Here is a 13,593-nt window from a genome sequence, read left to right as displayed (position 1 = left end):
ACTGTCCACAGAGATCAAAACAGACTACTTGGATATAATGCCACTGTTAAAAGCTTACCAAAAAACCCAGCACATAACACCTTATATATTGGATTCGTATTTTCCATTTTTCTCAAGTTCACAAACAAAACAGGTATGTGGAATCCAAAGCAAGCAGGCATGGCCAAAAATTAAATGATGTTTTTTTTCAAGGAGAAATTGCCATGCTCACAATAAAGATCATTACATTAAGAAATGATGGACACAAATAAATAAAGGGAGGGGTAGAGAGAAATTATAGTCTTAGTATTTGTTACAAAAGTACTGAATCCTGTAATACTCTGTCCATTTAGAAGCTTGTATTTTTCCACTGTAAAGATAGTCACTATGCTTAGTCATTACACAATAAATTAGAATGCAGATGCATCAATTCAACTTCTTGAAAGGCTAAACAGCCAATAACTGATAAAGTGCATACTGCACTCTCACTTGAACTATTTCCAGACAATTTTAACCCAGATACATCTCTTTATAAGCTCTTATGTTTACTTAAAAACATAATTAGAAAAAAGTAAAACACAGGGTAGGAACTCCATGGTTAATTTTGGCATACGTCATTTGCTGGAATCGCAACTGGAAGGAATCCTAATCACTGAGTCCTATTTCACAATGCCAAGGAGCAATGCCAGACATACTAAAACCCGGGGAGATGAATGAGAATATCCAGCTGTAATTTCTGTACCCACTACAAAAGACCCACAGCCTCAAAAGTTGCAGAAAACAGGGGAGTAGCAACTACCCCTATTCAATCTCCACTCACCTGAGGAAGCTTTTTGTCTTCATCTGACAGACAATCAATTGCATTATTGAACACTTCTTCAACCATCTTTTTTTCTTCATCTAAGAAGGCAATTTGTAAGTTATTGCAAAATCTAGAAGGCTAATACCATATGTAAATAAAGCATTTCCGCATTCTAGTATTTACAGAAGTTTACAGTAATAGTAGCGTGGAAGACTGTGAAGTCTACGTAAAACCACCCACATCGGGTCAGACGATCAAGACTTGAGTGTGAGCCTGAAGGAACGTAACAGTAACCAGAAGTAGATGCTCAGAGAAAAGGAAAACAGAACAAATCTGACAGAATACTGCAAATTTCAGCTACTCCAAGCTTGGAATTTCTCAGTTTTATGTACTTTCTGTCTATTTCATAAACCTCCCGGTTTCTCTTCTACCTATTAGTCACTGTCTGCATGGGCAGAGGGTCTTCCTCTTCCCTCTTAATTCTCAAAGTTTACACACTTTCTACTTAAGTAGTACAAATATCAAGAATATATATTCAAAGGTATGACTGAAGAAAACATAAAAATGTATCTCTGCACTTGTGCATATCTTTCCATTTTCTGACAGAAACGGCTGCATTATTTCGCAACGCTGAACCAGAACATGCAAAGATTGGAGCAAGTAAGCAAGCAACAACCCTCAATGGTTGATAAACATGAAATGATACATTGCTTTACAACAAATTCCTTATTTTTGCTACAACTTTTAACATTTCCGAGAAACAATGAACTTAAAACTTATTTTCCAAGCTTGGTCTTAATCCAAAATGAAAAAGTCTTCTTTGTTTACCTTCTGGGTTTCTCTTTGAGAAGAAGGGGGAGGAAGGAAAGAAAGAAAACTGGATTGAATAGTTGAGAAAGAACAGTCTAGTGGTTTGTTATACTGTTGTTTTGACTGAAAGAATACTCATTTTTCTAATGCACATAACATGGAAATTTTCGGAAATACATTTGTTATGATCAGTCGTCTCCCATTATGGATAGAATTTTCTAGGAACTCTTGTGCTGTTATTACAGTGAAGAGGATTTTGGAGAAGAGATGAAGTTCAAAATAGAGGAACAATTCAGCATTGTGACGACCAAGTACTCTTTGTGCACACACAGTTTCTGACTGAAAATAGCCTGATGTACGGGTGTAGTAAATGAAAAAGCAATTACGTATTTTTCATTCGTTTTTGCACAAAAAGTCCCAAAGGAAATAGAAATAGCTAAACAGAGTAACATTTCACACCAAACTACAACTGTGAATAAAACTCTATTTTTTTTCTATCCATACCTGTATTGAAATCTAACTTTGTCATCTGAAGTGCATAGGCTTCGCAGTCTTTCTTACTGAAGCTGAAAATAATCACAGGTTGGAAATTCCTTTCCATGATCATCTTCACAATCTTAAAAACATTTGAAGGACCTGCAGAGAGATTACATTAATTTAAATGTAATTTTAGCAAAATGTATCTTATGGAATAATTGAGACACAAGCACAACTTGCATACAACTCTGTTGTATTATACAAAAAGTTACTTTAGAATGGGATTCAAACTCACCTTTTGTTCCTCCTTTCCTGCCTTTCTGGTCCCCTTTTGCTAAGTCTCCTGCATCTCTAAGCACTTGCATTGCTGTATTAAAGTTATCTTCTCTGAAATCTCCCTAGATATAAAACACAACCTTTGTAAACAATTACTTCTTACATAGCCCACTTAAAAATAGTTAGTGCTTTGCATAGCCAGTACCATCACCCCATATTTACAGGCAGAAGGACAAAAACAATGCATAAGCTAGCAAGTGAGTTTATTAGGTCAGTGGCACAGCTCAGAATTACGTTGGTGTCTCTGAAGTTATTGCTCATTGTTCTATCCACCACACCATCAACCATGCTAGACCTGCTGAATGACACAATACCAGAACTGACTTTTAGGAATGTCTACATGAAACTACACTGCCCCATGAAGACCTAGCTTCAAGTGCAGTACTACTGTTTATGGCATTAGCTACTGCTATGCAAGCCGATCATTAATTTTAAACAAGTCGTTACTTCAAAATCGCCTAAAGACACAAAAATATTTGCCCTCTCAACCAAGTAAAATTTAAATGCTACTACATTTTCTTTTGAGTCAGAAACAGTACAAGAAACATCAGCTACTTTGCAGATTTACAGAAAGCAGCATGTACTTTAGAAAACAAAAGAACGATGAGGGCACCTAAGACATCTCAGCAAAGTATTACTCAGCTGACTATAGGATATTAGATAATAAAACCAATCTCTTCTATAAGACTCCAAAAATCTAACAGCAATTCAGAGATCACTGTTACCCATTTGTACTTCATTTTAACACAAACATCCTTTGTACAGCCAATCCAAATTTTGCAAGAGATCAAGCTCATGACTGATATGCGAGGAAAAAGATCTTTCAAACTAACTGAATACTCCTTACATTTTCATCAACAACCAGATGGAGTCCATCTCCTCCTGCTGGGAATATATAATGCTGCAGTGGAGTGGGTCGATAGTCAGTGTAAATCACATGGCAAGGCTATAAGGAAAGAACAGCATACAGATAGATATTTAATGTTTCTAATTGCATTCTAAAAAAACTTGATGGAAAATCCAATATATTACTATTAAAATACATCTTTCTAAAAGCCAGAAATTAAGACTCACAGAAACTAAGATAACAAATTTTCTTTCCTGAATATGGATTTTGTACTACTGATGTTGCTTAAAAAGAAAGTCTGCAAATCCTTTAGAAGAACACAAGTTGGCTACAAAAATTCTCTCTCATGAACACAAAAAGTAAGGACAGGTAATATTTCCTTGTGTATTATTACACAGGCTCAAAATCCTAACACCTTTTAAAACCAAAGGAAAAACTGTTAGTTTCTATTTTGTAAAAAAGCCTGCAGTATTTCTTATACCACCTAGAAAAGGCACACAGTAGACTTCTAAAAACATTTAAGGTTTTAATGCATGGAGAAAGCTTGTTTAGGAAAAAAAAACCACAAAAAAACACTTCCTTTAAAACGTTAAATATTATATAAATCTGCTTTAAAAAAAAAAATCACAGTCTAGTGTTCTGCAAAACAAAGCCAAGGTTTTGTGCCAAGCTTAAATAGACATCTCTTTTCCTTTCATCACAAACAACGTAAGAATCCATCTCTTGGATATTTTTAAAATTGGACCAACCTCTTGTAGATACTAACTTCACTAATTCTAATTCCCATATTCTTTGTTGCAAAACCATCTCTTAAAAAGCCAGAATAAAATACACCTAATGGTTACAGGACAGGATAGATTTCTTACATTCCTCTTTTCTCACTTTGTCTGCATGCATATATAGTATTTCCTATGGATTTATGATTTACTTTGGATTTCGACGTGGCCTTTTTACAGAGCTCTTCAAACAAATTCTCCAAATAACCTCGTCTCAGCCATCTGTAAATCATAGTATGTTCATCGTGTTTCGTAATTCAGAACATTTGTTGAAATCAAGCTGGTGTCTAAATAAGCGTGGCAAATAGAATTGAAAGAAACAGCTTTAATGCTGCTAGGTAGAACCAACAACCAGTATAGCTGCAAAAGCTAGGAGTACAACCAGAGAAGCCAGTAGTGATCTATACCATCATTTATATGCCATAAGAAGATGGCTAAAAAGACACTCAATGGTTCAGTTCTCATCAACCAAAGAGACAGCACCACGTGACAACAAGGATGGAAGTATAGCACATCAGAAACACTACCTGTTTGTGAAGATGGCAGATCCATTCAGCAAACTGACGTGCATTTGGAATAGTTGCAGAAAGGAACACATAATGAACATTGTCAGGGAGCAAAATAATTGTCTCTTCCCAAACCACACCACGTTCTGAAAATGGAAAAGTCACACAGTAAATGTAAGTGATTAAAGCCTGTTTTTCAGCTCTAAAGCCGAAGAATGGCATGTTTAAAGATAAAATAAAATAAAACAAAATAAAAATAAAACAAAAACTAAAAAAAAAGCCTCCCCTGCACAAATGGGGTATATTGAATGCCCTCAAAGAGGCTTTTGCCTTGGCAAAGAAAATGCAGACTGCGACACACAATAACTATCTTATATACACTCAGTAGAAAACAAATTCTGAATGATCTATGCACAAAGATGACTGATTTTAAGAGAGAGAATAAAGATTTAATACTTCAAAAGAAAAAAAAATTGTTCTTGGGAAAAAAAGATTTCTCCAGAAGAAAAATTGTGCATATAGGATACCTGAATCTCTCATGTAGTGGATTTCATCAAAAATAACCCATGCGACTTCTCGCATAACCTCAGAACCTCTGTAGAGCATACTTCTCAAAATCTAGAAAAGGGGGAAAAAAAAAAAAATTGAGATCCATTAAATGAAATAACAAGAGTCACATGTTACAGAGATATCAGTAAGAAACTGCCAGAATTTTTGGTTCACGTTTACATGGCAATATGAAATCTTATTTTGCACAAAACTTAAAAGCTTTTAAAGATTGGCTGTGAGATGCTTCTCAAGTTCATTCCAATCTAACAAATCCATGATATGAGATGAACTGGTTTCCCTGCAAGAACAGTGAAGGAACATCAAAGAAAAAACATTATTTTTCTCCCAGCCTCAATGGGGCAGCATATTTGTTACAGGTCTACAGATCTACTTTGGCCAAGCCGCCTTCTTCCCTCATCCTAACAGATAACCTCTCTGTGATTAAGAGGAAATTTTTTGTCAGAAATCAAGTCATCCTGTCTCTCCACCCCCATCTTCCCCCACCAGTTTTCTCTGTAAGACTCTTTACCTTTGAGGTAAAGACAGAAAGAGGAAAATTCCAACTCATGGCCAGACAGGTTTCTACAACAGAAATATGGCAAAACTGTGCCAACAGTACTTTGTTACCCAAGGTGAAAAGCCGTATACTCCTGGAGTGCTAGCATCTAGCATGAACCACTCAACTACCACTCAGTGATTTTCCTCTCCCCATTTTGCTTCCCTAGAATAAAATACTGACTTTACAGGATTCAGTAAGTCTGACTGACTTTTGGTACTTCACACCTATCCAAAGAAAACTCGGTGTCTTGAGCATTCAGGAAATTAAGTTCTGCCTTTCTCTATGTGGGAATGAAAGTTCCTGACCAATAGTCCAAAAGCATGAACTTACAGAGATTTACCTAACTTATTCAATAACCAAAAGTTAAAACATTAAAGGGAGACATAAGGAACTTGATAACATTCTCTACCCTGATTTGGCTTATTATGAAAACTTTAATCTTTTCATATCAGACCTTCTCTGTCAAAAAAAGGACAGAAGACAACACAGACAGATCAAGAATTAATATCTGATCTTACCTCAGTTGTCATAACCAGACAAGAAGCTGTAGGATTAATGGTGACATCCCCAGTCATCAAACCAACATCCTGAAATTCTTCGTACATCTCACGGTACTTCTGATTACTCAAAGCTTTAATTGGACTGGTAAATATCACACGCTGTTTCTCCCTCAAAGCCAGGGCAATTGCATACCTGTATTCAAACATTGTATATATTAAAGTTGTCAGGAAGACATTCAGAGCATATTACTTTCCTCTAATCTTCTGCTTAAAAAAATAAAGTAAAATATGCAATTCAGAACACCAGCAGAATGATACAAAGCATTTCATATCTAGATTATTAAGTTCAGTGCAATCTTACCTCAACTATGTATGCCTCTTTGTAGAGCGACCAATCATTGACAACAAGTTAACTGATTTTTATGGACATCAGAGCATCTCTAGCTTAACCTAAAAATCTAATTGTCACTGTCTCATGACAAACTATTATTATTTGAACCCATGCTCTAATATATCTATATGTACATCTCACTTCTTACCTCAGGTCAGCAAAGCCACTCCACTGGCAGACTAAACCCTGACAAAAAAACGTACACTACCTTTCAAACATTTCTTGCCTGATAAACACCAAGCTGCCAATTAAATCAAATGAGTGCTTCTGACAAAGCAAAGAAAACACATAAAAAACTCCTTATTAGTTATAGCAAGGGGCTGGAAAACAAAGGGGTTTTTTTCTAAATTCATGCAAATCTGTACCACAGAAACTTTCCTTTCAATCTCTACAACAACATCTGAACAAAACCAGATTGTTTAAAAAGTAAGCTTAAACACGAATTAAGCCTTTCACTACCCACTAAACAAGATGAAAGAAATAATTTTTATATTCAAGAGTAGTCAATTCAATTCTAACACTGATGGTCCAAACTTTGTATCAAGAAACTGAGACACAACAGCTACAGATGGTTCAACAAAATGACACGACAAACATCACACCATTCTCTTATTAGAGCCTGTCAGAAAATTACTTACTCTGCACAAACAGTTTTACCAGCTGATGTATGAGCCGACACTAACACAGACTGGTTGTTATCTACACAAAGAATAGCTTCTCTCTGAAAGGCATCAAGAATAAATGGATACTCCTAAAAAGAAAGCAAGCATAAACATTACATATTTTTAACACAGTCTGTTACTTACATCTAATTAATTTTGTGACTGATCTAGTGTGCAAATTACAGGCAGAAATGAAATCCTGTAGATATCTGTAACTTCAACTGATCTTAATCCAGTATTTTGCAATGACTTTGTATTTAAATAATTTTATCTAACACCACTTCTAAGTTCTTTGCTTATGTCATGTTGTCGTTATCAGATGAAAATCTTGCTCCGACAACTGAATTTTCTCTAATTTACTGATTTAGGAAGAGGAAACTACAGCTTACAACTGGAGCCACCGCCTGATTTTGTAGAACAGAACAGAAATCACAACAGCCTATCCACCCCACTCAACCACATCATTTTACTGTACCAAATTTAAAATATAGGAACACCAATCTTACTTATGACAGGCCATCTTTTCAAGATACTCTCTTCCAAGTCTTACTGGCAAAGTACATAATTTTTTCCCTCTACCCTCATCTACTGCCTAAAGAAGAAAAATAAATGCAATCTACCACATACTTTTGCAGCTTTTCCAGTTCTTGGCTTCAGACCTGTGAAGTCTTCATCTGCTGGAAGTGCAACCTATAAAATAAATTTTAAATAAAAACAGTTGCAGAATTCTCACTGTCCACTCCAATGACATACCAAGCTATGAAGAGCTGGGGCAGGAGATGTAAAGCGCATGAAAACTAATGTGAATTTCTATTATCCCGTTTCTATGAGCTCATGTGTCAATGCCTCCTTTCTCCCTCTCAGAGTTTTTCAGCCAATATCTCTATCCTCCTGCCCCAACAATGCTCCTTCTCCTACTTCTATGATACTCCCTACTGTCTTGTGTGAAATATTTCTTCTTCACCTACCTTGGAACATTAGCTCTTCAGGCCAAGACACAGTCATGGCTTCTGGTCAATGGATGTTACAAGCAATTACTCAGCTCACACTGATAGCACTCCCTTTCAGAGGACAATGTATTTACATAGGTAAAATTCTTCCTAGCCAGTATCTAACATTCATTCATGCTAAATATTTAAGCTCTCTTCAGTCACTAAGTGATGGCAAACCTCTACCAGACGTCTCAAGATAGTAAAGATTGTACAGATGCTTTAAAACTTGTATCATCAGTTGTATACACATTTCCTTCATTACAAAGGCCTAATCATATAGGGTCCTTGAATGTGACCCTAATTAACTTCAGCTAGTTCTGGAAGAACTAAAAAGAAGTTAAAATTTACATATTTAATTCTCACAGAAACTCTGACAATCACCTTTGGATGAAGGTTGATTAAAAAAATAGATCAGCACTAATACTTCTGATTTTTCATATTTTAAATTGTATATACGCCTACCAACACAATTTGAAAATGGATAGCTTTCATTATTTTTGCCTTTACATAAAAAAAACTTTTTTCCCTTTTTACCAAAATGTAATTTTCAACAGTAATCAGCCTTACAAGAAAGCCTTTTCATTCCTGAACCAGAATAGCAAAATATTTCAATGCACTGCTGCACACTTAGATTGCACTATGAACAGACCTCTTTTAACAACCAATAGATTTTCCTCCTCAACAACTGTACTCAGAATGTGCTTGGTACCTTTCAAATATGGAAACTTACCAACATTATCACCAAGTCTTTCACGGTCACTCATTTTATTGCAAGTATCATTCAAACTGTTTCTGCCAAGATATCCTATTAATTTTTGAAATGCATTTTGTGCATGCTCAATGCCAGATACAGACCTCAAACTCCTTACAAGTCTGTTCAACCTTAAATATAATATGGAATAACAAATCTGCTTGAGGGTAGGAAGGCTCTGCAGAGCGATCTGGACAGGCTGGATCGATGGGCCGAGGCCAATTATAAGAGGTTCAAAAAGGCCAAGTGCCGGGTCTGGCACTCGGGTCACACCAACCCCACGCAACGCTATAGGCTTGGGGAAGAGTGGCTGGAAAGCTGCCCCGCAGAAAAGAACCTGGGGGTGCTATTTGATAGCTGGCTGAATATGAGCCAGCAGTGTGCCCAGGTGGCCAAGAAGGCCAACGGCATCCTGGCCTATATCAGAAAGTGTGGCCAGCAGGAGTAGGGAGGTGATCGTGCCCCTGTACTCGGCGCTGGTGAGGCCGCACCTTGAATCCTGTGTTTAATTTTGGGCCCTTCACTACAAGAAGGACATTGAGGTGCTGCAGCATGTCCAGAGAAGGGCAAAGCTGGTGAAGGGTCTAGAGAACGAGTCCTGTAAGGAGCGACTGAAGGAAGTCAAGTTGTTTAGTCTTGAGAACTTAGGCAGAGGGGAGACCTTATTACTCTCTAAAGCTACCTAAAAGAAGGTTGTAGAGAGGTGGGTGCTGGTCTCTCTTCCCAGGTAATGAGTGATAGGACAAGATGAAACGGCCTCAAGTTGTGCCAGGGGAGGTTTAGACTGGATATTAGGTAAAATTTCCTCACTGAAAGGGTTATCAAGCATTGGAACAGGCTGCCCAGGGAAATGGTTGAGTAACCTTCCTTGGTATTTAAAAGACCCATAGGTGTGGCACTTAGGGACGTGGTTTAGTGGCGGACTTGGCAGTGTTAGGTTTACAGTTAGTCTCAATGATCTTAGAGGTCTTTTCCAACCTAAATGATTCTATGATACAGTAGGTACAAGCGCAATAAACAATATTATTATACTGGCAGTAATACATGCATTTTCACTGCACTTACCTCATGTGTACAACCTTCAACAGTTTCCACAGCTTGCACCTTTACATGAGGCATCAGGTCTGCCAGACTAAAAACATGTGAGTTAGGATTGCCAAAAAGGTATTTAAAAATCCTGTTTTATTTATAAATGCAATAATGTTGAACTTCACCTCTAACATTAAAAAAAAGATGCACAAACTTGAAATGGACAGTTGGCAGAGACTACTACCAGGACTAAGAATACCTGTAAGTGTTAAAATTTTGCTATATAAATCTACTTTAGTTACTGCTTTGGGATTTGTAACACCTTAAAAACTTGCACCACAGAACAGCACTTGGATCACATTTGTTCACATGAAGTTTACTGATTAAATGGGGACTTTTTTTCAATATACAACAAAGCAAAATCCAAGACCTCTATTCCTGCTACCTGTTGTGACACCGAATAACAGCAGCCTGAAGTATCCCAAGCAGCTGTCTGCAGATGAGACTCTTTTTTTACCAGTCCCTTCTCTCATGGCCACAAGAAGTGACTAGTGTCTCACTGCATACAACATTGTTTTTTTCTGACGGTTTTAACACACTTAGTAAGCTGCTTTGGGCAAGTATAAGTTCTACTGAGACCATTAATACAGAAACTGAGTAAAAATGTTGACTCTGGTTCTGTTTTGCTTCTATACAGGTACCCTTTGTTTACAGTGTTCTGGGAAGTCTTCCCATGACTTTCTCACAGAAAATCTTACCTTGAACTTAAGAAAAATTACAGTGTAAGACCAAATAACAATCCAGACCAGAATTCTATCTGACAGAAATCAATAATACAACACCCAGAGAAAAGTATAAGAACACACCAAGCACATAATTTCTATTTCTGCAGTAGTCTTCTACATCTTGAGCTAAGAGGTACACACCTGCATTTGGCAGCTCTGGATAAATTTTTATTCCATGAGCCCTCCTAATCATATGCTGAACCAACATCAACTTCCAAGTTCCCAAGAATCTCTTAAGATACACTAAGCTGAAAAAGTGCCTGCACTGTCCCTTCAATCTGTTTCCAAAACCCCTCATAATACCTGTTATGAAGTTCTGGAAATAAAAGAGGGAGAGACATGCAGATCCTAAAGCACAAGAATGGCATTCTGGCTTCCCTTCAGCCGCTTTATCTCCCCAGCTGTCAACATGTCCAAGTATACTCCTTCTCCAAGTCAAATTTCCCACAGTATTCTCCTGGAGAAGCTGGTGGCTCATGGCTTAGACAGGTGCACTCTTCGCTGGGTTAAAAACTGGCTGGAGGGCCGAGCCCAGAGAGTTGTGTTGAATGGACTGAAATCCAGTTGGCGGCCGGTCACAAGTGGAAATCCCCAGGGCTCAGTTTTGGGGCCGGTCTTGTTTCGTATCTTTATCAATGATCTGGATGAGGGGATTGAGTGCTCCCTCAGCAAGTTTGCAGATAACACCAAGTTGGGTGGGAGTGTTGATCAGCTCGAGGGTCGGAAGGCTCTGCAGAGGGATCTGGACAGGCTGGATCGATGGGCTGAGGCCAGTTGGATGAAGTTCAACAAGGCCAAGTGCCGGGTCCTGCACTTGGGTCACACCAACCCCATGCAACGCTATAGGCTTGGGGAAGAGTGGCTGGAAAGCTCCCCCGCAGGAAAGGACCTGGGGGTGCTATTTGATAGCCGGCTGAATATGAGCCAGCAGTGTGCCCAGGTGGCCAAGAAGGCCAACGGCATCCTGGCCTGTATCAGAAACAGTGTGGCCAGCAGGAGTAGGGAGGTGATCGTGCCCCTGTACTCGGCGCTGGTGAGGCCGCACCTCAAATCCTGTGTTCAGTTTTGGGCCCCTCACTACAAGAAGGACATTGAGGTGCTGGAGCGTGTCCAGAGAAGGGCAACAAAGCTGGTGAGGGGTCTGGAGCACAAGTCTTATGAGGAGCAGCTGAGGGAACTGGGCTTATTCAGTGTGGAGAAGAGGAGGCTGAGGGGAGACCTCACTGCTCTCTACAGTTACCTGAAAGGGGATTGCAGAGAGGTGGATGTTGGGCTCTTCTCCCAAATGACAAGTGATAGGACAAGAGGAAATGGCCTCAAGTTGCACCAGGGGAGGTTTAGGCTGGGTATTAGGAAAAATTTCTTTACTGAGAGAGTGGTGAATCACTGGAACAGGCTGCCCAGGGAGGTGGTGGAGTCACCATCACTGGAGGCATTCAAGGAATGTGTGGACATGGCACTGTGGGACATGGTGTAGCATGCATGGTGGTGTTGGGTTGATGGTTGGACTTGATGATCTTACAGGTGTTTTCCAACCTTAGTGATTCTGTGATATACCTGCCATTTGTGATCAAATTTAAAAGCATACCCATACTTAAGATTCCAAATATTTGCTGCAATTAGAACCTTACATGCCTCAAAAGCTGTGTTTCTGTCTCCTTGGTCAAATTCTTCCTATATCCCAAGCTAATTAAGTGGCATGGTACACAGCAAGCCTGCCTCCTCCCATGTCCCTCACTGCTCATCTCTTGCTATATACCTAAAATCAACATGATGGCTTTGACCAAGAACCACCGATCCATATGCAGTAACCACAAATAAATGAATATTTCATACTGCAATTGCCTATTTGTCCACAGTATTAAAAGTGCTCATCACTGTGAAAGCTGTACTACCAACACATCCTCACTTATATAGACAACAGAAAATCAACTTCATAGGCAAATTAATCTGTATATGAAAACACTGCAAAGCTACATCCATTGACTATTCACAACAAGCATATAGCTAACCAGTATGTCTTGCTATGGCTTCCTTACACATTAAGCTGGGCACTTACTTAACATCTTCTGATACAACATCTTCCAATTTTGCCTTCTTCCCCAAACCAGCATGTTCGGTACTATTGACCTCAATTTCCCTTTTGGGCCTCCCTGTTGCAGCTACTGAAGAATTTTCCTCCGGTCGTTTTCTGCAACATAAATAGACAACAAATTTAAAGTTTGTCTCTTTTACGTATGTGTTTTCAGAAAAGAAATCAGGTGTCCCACGGGCAACAGTGATCACACTGCATTCAGGGCAGAAGCCGGGGCACTTCACACACAACAACCACCGTGGGTTTCCAAACCACTTCCCAGATGAGCTTGCTCCCAGGTCCCCGCGCTCCCCAGTCATCCGCTGGGCCCGGGCTCGCTACAGCTTTGGGGCCAGGGATCCCAGGAAAGCCTACCCTTTCAGGCTGCACCGACTCCCCGGTCCCGAGGGGGTTCAGTAGCTCAAACAAGCTGGCAAAAGCCGGGCCCAGCAGTACGGCGCAAGCCTCAGCCACGAGGCCGAGACCACCCCCACCTCCGCTCCCCCGGCCCCGCACGGCGCCCTCACCCCGGCCTCCTGGCGCCCTCGGTGGCGCCCGCTTTGCTCTTCTTGGCGCCGGAGGCGGCGGCGGCCGAGTCCTCCTCAAACACGCTGAAAAGCTCGTCCCCAAACGCGTCCGCCATCTTCCCCACCGGTCCCACAATGCCTTGCGTGGGACAGCCTCCCCCCCACGCCCAGATCTTTTCCGCCCCTACCCCGGCGCTGCACCCCGAGGAGAAACAGAGCGGGCCCCGGGCACCGGCCGCCC

General features: G+C 39.8%; 1 protein-coding gene across 2 annotated transcripts in view; it reads right to left on the bottom strand.

Moving 5' to 3' along the window:
- MTREX (Mtr4 exosome RNA helicase) overlaps window positions 1-13,468 on the bottom strand; it is a 55,792-nt gene extending 42,324 nt beyond the window's left edge. For both annotated transcript variants that reach the window (XM_059833235.1, XM_059833236.1), the window contains exons 1-12: window positions 13,353-13,468; window positions 12,811-12,942; window positions 10,003-10,069; window positions 7,822-7,884; window positions 7,171-7,283; window positions 6,160-6,334; window positions 5,061-5,151; window positions 4,555-4,679; window positions 3,252-3,350; window positions 2,364-2,466; window positions 2,096-2,227; window positions 800-879 (exon numbers count right to left, since the gene is read on the bottom strand). In XM_059833235.1, the coding sequence (XP_059689218.1) occupies window positions 800-879; window positions 2,096-2,227; window positions 2,364-2,466; window positions 3,252-3,350; window positions 4,555-4,679; window positions 5,061-5,151; window positions 6,160-6,334; window positions 7,171-7,283; window positions 7,822-7,884; window positions 10,003-10,069; window positions 12,811-12,942; window positions 13,353-13,468 (1,296 nt within the window). The remainder of the gene's footprint in view (window positions 1-799; window positions 880-2,095; window positions 2,228-2,363; window positions 2,467-3,251; window positions 3,351-4,554; window positions 4,680-5,060; window positions 5,152-6,159; window positions 6,335-7,170; window positions 7,284-7,821; window positions 7,885-10,002; window positions 10,070-12,810; window positions 12,943-13,352) is intronic.
- Between the last annotated feature and the right edge of the window lie 125 nt (window positions 13,469-13,593).

Source organism: Gavia stellata, chromosome Z, assembly GCF_030936135.1.
Source record: "Gavia stellata isolate bGavSte3 chromosome Z, bGavSte3.hap2, whole genome shotgun sequence".
Classification (NCBI taxonomy): Eukaryota; Metazoa; Chordata; class Aves; order Gaviiformes; family Gaviidae; genus Gavia; species Gavia stellata.
Note: the sequence above shows the minus strand (reverse complement) of the source record. Positions and strands in the feature narration are given on the sequence as shown.